At 39.1% G+C, this 14,792-nt stretch overlaps 1 protein-coding gene across 2 annotated transcripts in view; it reads left to right on the top strand.

Annotated features, from left to right (window-relative positions):
• Window positions 1-8,501, top strand: part of LOC132053138 (protein FORGETTER 1) — a 35,564-nt gene extending 27,063 nt beyond the window's left edge. For both annotated transcript variants that reach the window (XM_059445000.1, XM_059445002.1), the window contains 5 exons: window positions 3,599-3,652; window positions 3,776-3,878; window positions 5,315-5,443; window positions 7,003-7,114; window positions 7,958-8,501. In XM_059445000.1, the coding sequence (XP_059300983.1) occupies window positions 3,599-3,652; window positions 3,776-3,878; window positions 5,315-5,443; window positions 7,003-7,114; window positions 7,958-7,989 (430 nt within the window). In that variant the 3' untranslated portion in view covers window positions 7,990-8,501. The remainder of the gene's footprint in view (window positions 1-3,598; window positions 3,653-3,775; window positions 3,879-5,314; window positions 5,444-7,002; window positions 7,115-7,957) is intronic.
• Window positions 8,502-14,792: the final 6,291 nt, after the last annotated feature.

The raw sequence follows: 14,792 nt of genomic DNA, 5'->3' as shown, positions 1-14,792 counted from the left end.
TATTCGAAAATACCATCAGAGTTCGGTGCATCAATTTCGGCGATTGTTTTGCGTCACTTCTCTTACGTTGAGTGTTGTGCAAAATCCTACAACACCACAACGTTAATCAGGTTCAGGCACCAAACCCCAGAAACCACACTTTCGGAATCGCCGGCACGCACCAACCAAAGAGTCAGCTTCAGCTGAGAGTAAGGATTACGCACCGGTATGTGCTGCTTATCCTGACCAGATTCCGGCGAGACTTTTCTTGGGTTGTGCTCGCCCCTCTGTTCCGACCAAACCCCAGTATTTTTCCTGATTCTGAGCACTCTCCGGCAATCGGATCTGCTTTTTCTGGCGACAGACTTTTTTACTTCAGATTCGGCTTCGAGTTTGATTATTTTCTTTTTCCAGATTTTAGGCTACAAATTTCAGGTTTCACAATATATCTCTCGGATTTGATACTTTTAACTCTAAAAACACGGTATTTGGAAGTTCAAGCCCTGTGATCACTTCAGAACCATTAATGGGAAGTTCAAACCATTTAGCTTGGGCTCCCTCGGTTGATTTGTGGTGCAAGGGTCAAGGTGTTCAAGATCACTTAACGCAAAAGGCTATTGTGGTTGATGAAAAAGCAAAGGCTAGTGAGACAAATGAAAAGGACAAAACACAGTCAGAGAAGGTTGATGCTAAATTATGTAGTCTTCTGTGGCGATCTATTGATCCCAAGTTTATGCCTTTGTTTTGTTGCTTCCAGACATGTTATTCTGTTTGGGAAAAGGCTCTCGCTTTATACACTAATGATATATCTCGGTTTTATGATGTGATATCTCAATTTTATGATGTGATATCTCGGATGACCAACTTAAAGAAACATGAATCATATATGTCTACTTACTTGGGACGGGTACAAGCAGTGATGGAGGAATTTGAGCAGTTGATGCGAGTTATTACAAACGTTGAAAAACAACAGGAGCAAAGACAACTGATGTTTCTAGTTCTTACACTTACTGGACTTCTTACTGATCTTGATTCAGTGCGTGATCAGATTTTGGCTAGTCCTATGTTCCTACAATTGATGGACTATTCTCTCCTTTTCTTCGCCTTGCTACGCCTCCTAATCACACTGTGGTCTTATCACCGACCGTTGACTCCTCTGTTCTCGCATCCCAAACCATAGAGAATCGAACATCTCAGTCTATGGATAATCGATGTGGAGGAGGTCATTTTGGAAAACCTTAAACTAAGTGTAGTTATTGTCATAAGTTTGGACACACTCGTGATGTATGTCGTGCTCTGCATGGTCCACTACCCAATGATGCTCAGTGTAGTTATTGTCATAAGTTTGGAGGCACTTGTGGCGTATGCTGTGCTCAACCACCCAATAATGGTCATCTTGCTCAAACTGACACCGCAGGAAATCAGAGGTTTTTATCTGAAAGGGAATATAATGAGTTCCTTCAGTATCAAGCAAGTAAACAAACATCTCACAAGTAGCCCCCGGATCTCAGCCTAATACTGCTGGTTGCTTGTGTTTCACTGTCTAGTGCCCTTGGATCGTGGGTCATGGACTCAGGCGCTTTTGATCATATTTCTAGTAACAAATCACTTTTGTCAAATATTTTTTAGTTATAGTCTCTTCCTCTTGTTACTTTAGCCATTGGGATCCAAACAAAACCAAAAGGAGTTGGACAAACTAATCCCCTATCTTCTGTCACTCTAAAATTTGTTCCGTATGTCCCTGATTGTCCTTTTAATCTTGCATCTGTCAGTCGTTTGACGCGTGCCCTAAATTGTGCCATAGCATTTCTTGATGATTCTTTTGTTATACTGGACTGTAGTACGGGACAAATGGTTAGCGCAGGGCATGAATCAGATGGCCTCTACTATCTTACCTCTCCTAATTCCTCCATGCCCCGTTACAGATCCTCCGGACCTAATCCATAGACGTTTGGGACATTCGAGTCTATCCAAGCTACAAAAGATGGTGCCTAGTTTGTCTAGTCTATCCACATTAGATTATGAGTAGTGTCAATTTAGGAAACACACCCGCACTACCTTTCCACGTAGTGCTGAGAGTCGTTCAAAGTCTGCTTTTTCATTAGTTCATTATGATATTTGGGGTCCAAGTAGAGTCTGTTCAACTTTAGGGTTCGTTATTTGTGAGCTTCATTGATGATTATTCGAGATGTACTTGGATTTTCTTTAATGAAAGATCATTCTGAGTTATTTTCTACATTCAGGAGTTTCTGTGCTGAAATACAAAATCAATTTGCTTTTTCTATTCGTACTTTTCGTAGTAATATTGCCTTAGAATGCATATCCTCCTAGTTTCAGCAGTTTATGACTCACCATGGAATTATTCACCAGACATCTTGTCCATACACCCCTTAGCAAAACAGGGTAGCAGAAAGGAAGAATAGACATCTCATTGAGACTGCTCGCACTCTTCTCGTTGAATCTCTGCGTTTTTGGGGTGATGCAGTCCTCACGTCTTGCTATTTAATTAATTGACTGCCCTCATCTTCCCTATTCCATAGTGTTACCCCAGTCACCTCTATACTCTCTCCCCCTTCGTGTCTTTGAGAGCACATGTTTTGTTCGTAAGCCCCAGGGAAGGATAAATTAGCCCCTCGTTCTCTCAAATGTGGCTTTCTTGGTTATTCTTGGGTTCCAAAGGGTATCGTTGTTACTCACTTGATCTTCGTCGGTGCGGTGCTTTATGTCAACTGATTTCACATTTTTTGAGTCTCAACCTTACTTTACATCTTCTTTTGATCATCTTGACATATCTGAGGTCTTACCTATATCGATTTTTGAGGAATCTACGATTACTTCTACATCTCCATCCACAGTGCCACCAGTCATACCCCTATCGTCTTTTGAGGAATCTAGAGTTACTTATACGTCTCCATCCACAGTGCCACCACTTCTTATCATCGTCGAATGCGTCCAGCATCAGGCCCAGAAGATTCATGTCATGGGCTGGACCCTGCACCTACTGCGGACTTGTCTCCTTCTGATCAACCGATTGCACTTTGAAAAGGTATACAGTCCACTCATAATACTAGCCCCCACTATACCCTTTTAAGTTGTCATCGTCTGTCATCACCCCATTATGCTTTTGTATCATCTTTGTCCTCTGTCTCCATCCCTAAGTCTAGAGGTGAAATACTTTCTCATCCAGGATGGCGACAAGCTATGATTGACGAGATGTCTGCTTTACATGCAAGCGACACTTATTTTAGGACAAAGAGTATAATTAGTGCATAAGTTGAATCCTTTTTCTAATTAAAAATGTCCGTACAAAAAAAGAAGATATACCTTGATATCGTTTTACTCTAACACGTTGCATGGAGAGAAATGTAGCCCCTAGAAACATTGCCCACTAATTAAATCAATATCATAGGAGAATTAGTATCCATTATCTTCATTAAATAGTATATTGTTTGCATATATAATTAATATATTAATTGTTCTTATCATTTTGTAGTTCTTTTTTTTGTGCTAAATGTTCAGTTTTGAGTTCTTTTAAGCATGTAATGTTAATTTTATTCATATAAGTACCTTTGGTCCTAATGCCCGTGATTTTGATATTTCTGTTTCGTGGTTGCTCCAGTTCTGCTTCAGGAATGTACAAGGTATTTCGTCCAACTGTTGGAGAGGCCCTTAGGTACTAAAGGCTTTTAATTTTAGGCTTTAGGTTAACTTCTTCATTTTAGGAATTGACTGCTTCATGCTCTGCACCTCTTCCCTTTCCTTGCGTATGCCTTACTTAACACTTCTCTATGCTTAGGGAGATGCCCCTCGTAGAATTGAAAGACAAGTACCGGAAACTATCATCCTTAGAAAAGGCTCGTCATGGATGGGAAGATGAATACAACGTTTCATTGAAACAGGTAAAATTCTTTATGATCATATATCTTGCAGGATGCCCTGATGTAAAGTGCACTGGGCAGGTTACTTGATCTTTTTATGTGATAGGACATACGGTCTTATCATAATCACAGAATCAGCATTCTCTGGTGTTTTTCTACATCCTAATTTCACTTATAAACTGTTCCTAAATCCCTACTGTAAATCTTCTCTGGGTGGATCCACAGTAGGGGGTGCGGGTTCCCGGGAACCTAGTAACTTTTTCCTAGACCCTATAGTTGTATTGAAAAATCTATTAAATATATAACAAATTGTAGATGGGAACCCACTAACAAGATCGATTATTGGCTCAGCGGCTAAGAAGGGTCCCTCTAAAGCGCCTCCTCACCAGTCTACCTGGGATCGAGTCCCCTGGGCTCTTTTTTCACTTATTAAACTCATTTTTGTATTCCAAAATACCTTTGCTAGGAACCCATAAACTTAAAATCCTGGATCCACCCTGCTTCTCTGCAGAATGTGTTGTGAATTGCTCATTTAAGAGCAAATAAAACTCCCATTGAACTTCAATTTTTGCTTCCCTGGTATGGGAGAGTTCATCTGATAGAAAAAAGACCTGGGCAAAATGGAGCAGTTCAAATTTCTTCATTGAAAACTATTAATTCTGATCCTCCTTCCTGACATCATCTCTTCTAGAATAGGAACCAGCATGGGATTTTCAGCAGAATTCAGTATTTCCTGAGGCCCCGATGGGGAAAAGGCTAAAATCTATTGATGAATATTGTCAGAGAACTCAAAGTCTGGAATGCATCTTTAACTATGATCGATTAGAAGAGGAAGAAAGACAATGATGTACCCTGCTGAATAAAAGATTAACCTTGACAAGTAACTCGTATTTTTGTTTGCGGAGAGTACTAGGTACATGATGTGGATTAAGATGGAATATCTTTTAGGTTTTAGTTTATAGATTGGTGTACATAGCTGGTATGTCATGGTTTGAACAGATGCATCCCTCCTTTCAATGTTTTACTTCTACACTTTTATTTGCCCGTAAATAGAAAATAAAATAAAATAAGAGCAATTTGATGTGAAGCAAATTTGTACTCTTTTTTTTTTTGGATAACCGTCGTGGTGCTATTTCAACGGAATACCTGCTATCTCCCACCATTACAAGTACTGGGTAACTCTGTCCACCAAGGCTTTAACAAATGGAAAGTGAATCAAACTTGTACTTTCAACACAAAAATGTTGATTCCAGGTAGGCTTCATAGAAAAGAAAACAAGAGGATCACCTTTCAGAGTTTCTAGCAGGCCATGAATGTTACTAAAAGAATGCTCAGAGAGTGGGATCACCTTTACTGATAATGAAAATACCCTTGTAGTATCTGTGGATTGGTTGTTTCTGATTTTTTTTTTTCAAGCATCAAATGCTGTCAGACCTCACTCTGGGTTTTGCCTGCAGTGCATGCATGGCCCAAAATGTAAGCTAGGCAGTTTCTGCACAGTCGGTAGAAGATTACAGGAAGTGAATGTGTTAGGTGGGCTTATCCTTCCTGTGTGGGGAACTGTTGAGAAGGCGCTTTCTAAGCAAGTAAGATACTCTTCTTTCATGTGTTTTTCAATATCATTTTCCTACATTATATTCTCTGATATACCTTGGAGATGTGCCAAAAAGATAACTCATCTTTGGTTTCAGGACGACTATCTAACAATCCATAAGTGCTAATTTCGACTAGGAATATGCAAAAAAATAAGAGTATCTCGTGATATTCAAGAGATGGAGAAAGTCTGAAGATAAAGAAAGTTGATAATGAATAGGGTTCAGAATCATTTTTTTTTGTGATCAATTAATTGGTCTTTTCATATGAATGCCATTGTTTAAATTTCGATTTTGATTGTGAGCCATACAACTTTGATTAACCCTGTTTCGCCATTTTTTTGGCATTAATCTAGACCATCTAACCTGAGAGCAGTTTCAGCTGCAACAAGCTCAAAAAGTTGGGAGATTTTCTAGACTAGTTTAAAGAATGGTGCTCGCTCAGAAAAAAACGAAGTGTGTGAACATTCTCTCTTAAGGCTATAAGAATTTGTTGCATGTTCATTGAAACATCTTCTCTTCTCTCATTCAATAATGTCCAACCAAAAGAAAAGAGTAACAGCTTTCCACAATTTCGATAGTTTCTTTGGTACTGGATTTCCTTCCCACATTTTGGAAAGTATTCCTCAATTGAATAGCCATCGTTCAGTGAAGAAATAAGTGTGTCATAGTCTCTTCCTTCTTACTTCTCATGAGGCATCTGTTAGCACAATGTGTAAGGCTACTTTATGCATCCTGTTCAATGTCACTATTGCGTCCGGGGCTGCTATTCAACCAATAGGATTCCAGTGAAAACCTGTCCTCCTCTGTTTTTTCTTTTTCTGTCAACTGATAAACTTGAGTCTGGATATCCAGCCAACCTCTCATGCCTATTCAATAACCAGATTTCCCAGTCATTACCTCAGTCTTTTTGTCCCAACACTATAGTCGATTATGAAGCTCTTATGTTGTTAGCAATTGTACACACATGTTGAACAAATCTTGGAGTTCTAAACTCTGTGTTTGTCCATGAAACCAGAAAACAATTTCTAGCTACCTCACACCAACATGATAATGCCTCCATCCCTACTATTTTCATAGATTTTGTGGCTGGTTCATTATAAATGGTTTTATCTTCTGATCTGAAGGTTCTGGGTTTTGGCTCTTCTTTTTTCTCTTTACATGTAAATTTCTTTGTGAGGCAGATACATGACTGACCTTTTCTGGTTTTTACTATGTAAACTAGCACAAGTGAAGTTACCAATGGATTAGATAGCATATCGTGCCAGTCTTTGGCTGGAAATACTTGCCTGTAAATTGAGTTGATTTATCAAGGTTCAACAACAGTATTTCAACTGTCAAATAGCACTACCATTATTTCTACACAAAAAGGGAGTTTGTAGGTTTAGAGTGAGCAGGCTCAATCTGAGATTTTGAGATTTCCCGAGGCAACAAGAATTTTGCTTAAGATCATCTGGGCTTTATTTCTTGCATAGAGAAAGATAATCTACTTTTAAAAGGGTCATTGCACCAAACTCGCTCGTTTATTGGTTTTCAATTGTTGTTGGATACAGGCTCGCCTAAGCCATCGAAGAATCCGCATTGTACGGATTGTGACAACTACTGAGAATCAACGAATTGTAGGGTTGCTTATCCCAAATGCAGCAGTAGAATCAGTGCTTCAAGGTTATATTCTCGATTCTCTCCTTTCACAATTTTATGTTTGTCATCCTCCATTAAGTAATGGGTCACACAACCAATTCTGAGGGTTTATTCCTTGTGTCAACTGTCGCACATTGGGTGAGGGATGGTTTCTTTGTCTCCTTAAAATGGTTTTGGGTAATCCTCACCTCATGAGTTATCTTTTTGGGTTGAATTAGGCCCAAGGTCCATTTCTTAACAGGGTATTAGAGTCAGGTCCATCCCTGTTATTGTGTTTCCCAATGTTGGGCTCCCATGTTATGTTATCCATGCTCTAGTTGGCAGGCATGGGCAAATGAAGGGTTGTCTGTCATCTTATATGATTTTGGGTAATTACACCTCATGAGCTACCTTTTGGGGTGAGTTAGGCCCACGGTCTATTGTTTAACACATCTAGACATGCCCTCACGTCAATTGGCATTGAATAAGAAAAGTTTCATTAGTCTGTCATTTTATCTTGCTGGATGGCAAACGAAATTAATGTCTTGTCGGAAACATCTTTTGTACGTGTTTGTATCTGTCATTTTTGTGTCTAGGGTAGAAAATTTAAGAGTTCGATATGAACACAGAAATGAAGTTGGTCACAAAATGGTTTCCAGATTTCCAGGTGACAGTGTCTCGCAATAGTAATGTTTAGTTTGAAAATTCAGAGTGCTAAAATGATTGATTCAGTGAAATCCACTATTCTTCACTCGTCTGGTTGCCTCACTATTAATACGATATTGATAACTCCTATATTTTGTAAATGATATGCCTCTATTTGTTATATTTTGTAAATGATATGCCTCTATTTGTTGAAGATGATTTGTGTTCAACTTTCAATACCAGATTTGGCATGGGTTCAAGATGTTGACGAATGAAAAAAGCGAAATGAAGCCTCTTTGTGTCAAGTATATCTGATTGCAAAAGTTTCTGGAATAGACTCGCAAGTTGCAGTGTCTTTATACACTTTCAGAATGAAGCTAGCCCCTGCATTATATGGTGGTAAAGAAGCAGTCTTAGTTACAAGGTCCAGGGAATGAGATTGAGCACCTTCGCATTGCTGTCCAAATTCTTTCTGCGTCATTTTTTTGGATATCAATTCCTTGTAAATTAAATTATAGGGCAGTTTAGGGATTGCTGGAAGTTCTGCCATAGTTTTGTATCTAACCTTCAAGTTAGAATTCAATACAATTATCTCCCGGTTCGTCTGACAGCCAAAGGACCACAGCCAAACGATGCAATTTGAGTACCAACTTGTTGGCAACTAAAAGCAGACGATGTGCACTGGAATGATTATAACATGTTTTCTTACGGAATTGGACGTCATTAAAGTTATTTCCTTACCGCAGGAAACAAGACCATGGTGTCAGCAATATATTACTCCCTCCATCCCTAAGTCTCACTTTAGTTAAAAACAAGCATATTAAGAAATCAGTAATGCAATGTAAAGTTTATCAAATTATCTCTATATAATAAAATAAATTACTTTTTCTTCTTGATTAGAGCATGCACAAGTAGTAAATCTTTTGACATTGGGAATCGAACAATATTAATTTACTATGTGGCTTTTTCAATCATTATCTAGACGTTATTTTAACTTGTCAGTTTTTGTCGAAGAGTAGATTTGGAAAAAATTAGTCAATTTATGCTTTGTTTCCTAAGGCAACACTTATTATGGAATAATTTTTTTTAGCTAAGGTGACATTTATTATGGGACGGAGGGGGTACTTTGCTACTATATATAAGGGAACAGGTAAAAGGTTTTGTAGTCCTTAATTATTATAGTTATTTGGTTAGTTTGTCAATTAAAAGGGTTTGCTCTTCCAAATATGCCTTTATATTTGTTATTTATATACCAAAGAATATTTTCAATATATCATGATATATTTTCAATAAAGCATGATACTTTCAAACCCTTTAGGTAATACATAGCCCCTGCGTCTGGCTTTTTGTAGGTGAAGCATGTACCATAATTATTTTCTCTGTCTTATTTTTGCCCCTATTTTATTTCATTTTTATTTGGGTTGCCACATTCAATTTGGCAAATAAAATAAACTTTGAGCCCTTTAAAAATGCTTGCATGAAAAGTTGTAAATGGTGGTGATGTCATCTAATAGAAAAGACAATGCACATAACTAATGCAAAATGGTGATAATGTTAACTTAGAATAACTCATTTGGTTTGCGATGCTCTGCTTGAAATGGAGAATCATGAATCTTTAACGTAAATATCCACCAAATAATTACCATCACATGTTTACTTATGTGAAGATGAGCTAATACACATGACGGGTCACCAAACGAGGGTCCTCGTTGTCTGGACCAAATAAATGGAAAAAATAAGCTATGTCGTGCCCGTGTAAGCCATCCGCACAGTTCCCCAGCCCGTTTGGTACGGACCGGTGAAATTTTGGACCAAACAGAGCCGGCTTATCCGATCTCGCAGAATCCAGTGGCTAATACACACGACGGGTGTCTAAACAAGGGTCCTCGATGTTTGGACCAAATAGATGGAAAAATAAACTGCGCCCTGCCCTTTGGTATGGACCGGTGAAATTTCGGGACAAACAGAGCTGGCTCGTCCGATCTCGCAGAATCCAAAGGCTAATGCACACGACGGGTCTCAAAACGAGGGTCCTCGATGTTTGGACCAAATAAATGGAAAAATAAGCCGCGCCCTACCCGTGTAAGCCATCCGCACAGGTCCCCAGCCCGTTTGGTACGGACCGGTGAAATTTCAGGGAACATAGATCCGACGCATCAGATCTCAAAAAATCAATGACCTAATACACACGATAGGTCTCCACAAGAGGGTCCTCGGTGTTTGGACCAAATAAATGAAAAAAATAAGCTACGTCGGGCATCCAAGTGTCAACAATTATGCAATTTGAGTTTCCGGCCATAAATCTTGAAAAATGAAGCGAGGCATCCATCAACTGTTTGGGCGCATAAGATCTTGAAAAATCACGAAGTCATGGGCATCCATCACCAACCTGTTTGTGACGGACAGGTCGATTTTTAAGGCATTCATACACCGACGACGGGATTCAAAAAAACCCGTGTGCTAATACCCACCGAAAGTGCAAAAAATCATGAATTTGGGTTTCTGGCTCATAAATGCAAAATGAAGCGAGTTCAACAATAACGAAGTCATGGGCATCCATCACCAACTTGTTTGTGATGGACAGGTCGATTTTTAGGGCATTCATACACCGACGACTGGATTCCAAATAACCCGTGTGCTAATACCCACCGAAAGTGTCAAAAATCATGAATTTGGTTTCCGGCTCATAAATGCAAAATGAAGCGAGTTCAACAATAACAAAGTCATAGGCATCCATCACCAACTTGTTTGTGACAGACAGGTCAATTTTTTGGGCATTCATACTCCGACGACAGGATTCCAAATAACTCGTGTGCTAATACCCACCGAAAGTGCTAAAAATCATGAATTTGGGTTTCTGGCTCATAAATGCAAAATGAAGCGAGTTCAACAATAACGAAGTCATTGGCATCCATCACCAACCTATTTGTGAGGGACATGTTAATTTTTAGGGCATTCATACTCCGACGATAGGATTCCAAATAACTCGTGTGCTAATACCCACCGAAAGTGCTAAAAATCATGAATTTGGGAATCTGGCTCATAAATGCAAAATGAAGCGAGTTCAACAATAATGAAGTCATGGGCATCCATCACCATCCTGTTTGGGACAGACAAGTCGATTTTTAAGGCATTCATACACCGAGGATGGGATTCCAAAAAATCATGAATTTGGATTCCAAATAACCCGTGTGCTAATATCCACAGAAATTGCCAAATATCATGAATTTGGGTTACTGGCTTATAAATGCAAAATGAAGCGAGTTCAACAACAATGAAGTCATGGGAATCCATCACCAACCTATTTGTGAGGGACATGTGAATTTTTAGTTCATTCATACTCCGACGATTGGATTCCAAATAAACCGTGTGCTAATACCCACCGAAAGTGTAAAAAATCATGAATTTGGATTTCTGGCTCATAAATGCAAAATGAAGCGAGTTCAAAAATAACGAAGTCATGGGCATCCATCACTAACTTATTTGTGATGGACAGGTCGATTTTTAGGGCATTCATATTCCGACGACAGGATTTCAAATAACTCGTGTGCTAATACCCACCGAAAGTGCTAAAAATCATGAATTTGGGTTTCTGGCTCATAAATGCAAAATGAAGCGAGTTCAACAATAACGAAGTCATTGGAATCCATCACCAACCTATTTGTGAGAGACATGTTGATTTTTAAGGCATTAATACTCCGACCAAATAACCTGTGCGCTAATACCCACCGAAAGTGCCAAAAATCATGAATTTGGGTTTTGGCCTCAAAATGCAAAATGAAGCGAGTTCAACAATAACAAAGTCATTGGCATCCATCTCAAACCTATTTGTGAGGGACATGTTGATTTTTATGGCATTCATACTCCGACGACAGGATTCCAAATAATGTGTGTGCTAATATCCACCGAAATTGCCAAAAATCATGAATTTGGATTTCTGGCTCATAAATGCAAAATGAAGCGAGTTCAACAATAACAAAGTCATGGGCATCCATCACCAACTTGTTTGTGATGGACAGGTCAATTTTTAGGGCATTCATACTCCGACGACAGGATTCCAAAAAATCGTGTGCTAATACCCACCGAAAGTGCCAAAAATCATGAATTTGGGTTTCTGGCTCATAAATGCAAAATGAAGCGAGTTCAACAATAACGAAGTCATGGCATCCATCACTAACCTGTTTGTGAGGGACATGTGAATTTTTAGTTCATTCATACTCCGACGACTGGATTCCAAAAAATTCGTGTGCTAATACCCACCGAAAGTGCCAAAAATCATGAATTTGGGTTTCTCGCTTATAATTGCAAAATGAAGCGAGTTCATCAATAACGAAGTCATGGACATCAATCACCAACCTGTTTGTGAGGGACATTTTGATTTTTAGGGCATTTATACACCGACGAATCGATTCCAAATAACCCGTGGGCTAACACTCGCCGAAAGTGTCAAAAATCATGAATTTGCCTTTCTGGCTCATAAATGCTAAATGGAGCGAGTTCAGCAATAATAAAGTCATGGGTATCCATTACCAACTTGTTTGTGATGGACAGGTCAATTTTTAGGGCATTCATACTCCGACAACAGAATTTCAAATAACCCGTGTGCTAATACCCACCGAAAGTGCCAAAAATCATGAATTTGGGTTTCTGGCTTATAAATGCAAAATGAAGCGAGTTCAACAATAACGAAGTCATGGGCATCCATCACCAACCTGTTTGTGACAGACAGGTCAATTTTTAGGGCATTCATACACCGACGACTCGATTCCAAATAACCCGTGTGCTAATACCCACCGAAAGTGCCAAAAATCATGAATTTGGGTTTCTGGCTCATAAATGCAAAATGAAGCGAGTTCAACAATAATGAAGTCATGGGCATCCATCACCAACCCGTTTGTGAGGGACATGTGAATTTTTAGGGCATTCATACTCCGACGATAGGATTCCAAATAACCCGTGTGCTAATACCCACCGAAAGTGTCAAAAATCATGAATTTGGGTTTCTGGCTCATAAATGCAAAATGAAGCGAGTTCAACAATAATAAAGTCATGGGCATCCATCACTAAATTTTTTGTGATGGACAGGTCGATTTTTAAGGCATTCATACTCCGACGACAGGATTCCAAATAACTCGCATGTTAATACCCACCGAAAGTGCTAAAAATCATGAATTTGGATTTCTAGATTATAAATGCAAAATGAAGCGAGTTCAACAATAACGAAGTCATGGGCATCCATCACCAACCTATTTGTGAGGGACATGTTGATTTTTAGGGCATTCATACTCCGACGACAGGATTCCAAATAACCCGTGTGCTAATACCCACCGAAAGTGCCAAAAATCATGAATTTGGGTTTCTGGCTCATAAATGCAAAGTGAAGCGAATTCAACAATAATGAAGTCATGGGCATCCATCAGCAACCTGTTTGTGAGGGACTTGTGAAATTTTAGTTCATTCATACTCCGACGACTGGATTCCAAATAACCCGTGTGTTAATACCCACCGAAATTGTCAAAAATAATGTATTTAGGTTTCTGGCTCATAAATGCAAAGTGAAGCGAGTTCAACAATAATGAAGTCATGGGCATCCATCACCAAATTGTTTATGATGGACAGGTCAATTATTTGGACATTCATACACCGACAATAGGATTCCAAATAACCCGTGTGATAATACCCACCGAAATTGCCAAAAATCATGAATTTAGATTTCTGGCTCATAAATGCAAAATGAAGCGAGTTCAATAATAACAAAGTCATGGGCATCCATCACCAACTTATTTTTGATGGGCAGGTCGATTTTTAGGACATTCATACTCCGACGACAGGATTTCAAATAACTCGTGTGCTAATACCCACCGAAAGTGCTAAAAATCATGAATTTGGATTTCTGGATCATAAATGCAAAATGAAGCGAGTTCAACAATAATGAAGTCATTGGCATCCATCACCAACCTATTTGTGAGGGACATGTCAATTTTTTGGGCATTCATACACCGACAACAGGATTCCAAATAACCCGTGTGCTAATACCCACCGAAATTGACAAAAATCATGAATTTGGATTTTTGGCTCATAAATGCAAAATGAAGCGAGTTCAACAATAACAAAGTCATGCGCATCCATCACTAACTTGTTTTTGATGGGCAGGTCGATTTTTAGGACGTTTATACTCCGACGACAGGATTCCAAATAACTCGTGTGCTAATACCCACCGAAAGTGCTAAAAATCATGAATTTGGATTTCTGGATCATAAATGCAAAATGAAGCGTGTTCAACAATGACGTAGTCATTGGCATCCATCACCAACCTATTTGTGAGGTACATGTAAATTTTTAGGGCATTCATACACCGACGACATGATTCCAAATAACCCGTGCGCTAATACCCACCGAAATTGACAAAAATCATGAATTTGGATTTTTGGCTCATAAATGCAAAATGAAGCGAGTTCAACAATAAAAAAGTCATGCGCATCCATCACTAACCTGTTTTTGATGGGCAGGTCAATTTTTAGGACGTTTATACTCCGACGACAGGATTCCAAATAACTCGTGTGCTAATACCCACCGAAAGTGCTAAAAATCATGAATTTGGGTTTCTGGATCATAAATGCAAAATGAAGCGAGTTCAACAATAACAAAGTCATGGGCATCCATCACCAATCTATTTGTGAGGGACATGTTGATTTTTAGGGCATTCATACTCCGACGACAGGATTTCAAATAACCCGTGTGCTAATACCGAAAGTGTCAAAAATCATGAATTTGGATTTCTGGCTCATAAATGCAAAATGAAGCGAGTTCAACAATAACAAAGTCATGGGCATCCATCACCAACTTGTTTGTGATGGACAGGTTAATTTTTAGGACATTCATACTCCGACGATAGGATTCTAAATAACTCGTGTGCTAATGCCCACCGAAAGTGCTAAGAATCATGAATTTGGGTTTCTAGCTCATAAATGCAAAATGAAGCGAGTTAAACAATAACAAAGTCATGGGCATCCATCACCAACTTGTTTGTGATGGCTTCTTGCCCGTGTAAGCCATCCGCACACAGTCCCCTACCCAT

This window comes from Lycium ferocissimum, chromosome 4, assembly GCF_029784015.1.
Source record: "Lycium ferocissimum isolate CSIRO_LF1 chromosome 4, AGI_CSIRO_Lferr_CH_V1, whole genome shotgun sequence".
In the NCBI taxonomy this organism is placed as follows: domain Eukaryota; kingdom Viridiplantae; phylum Streptophyta; class Magnoliopsida; order Solanales; family Solanaceae; genus Lycium; species Lycium ferocissimum.
This window is presented reverse-complemented; position numbering and strand designations above follow the sequence as displayed.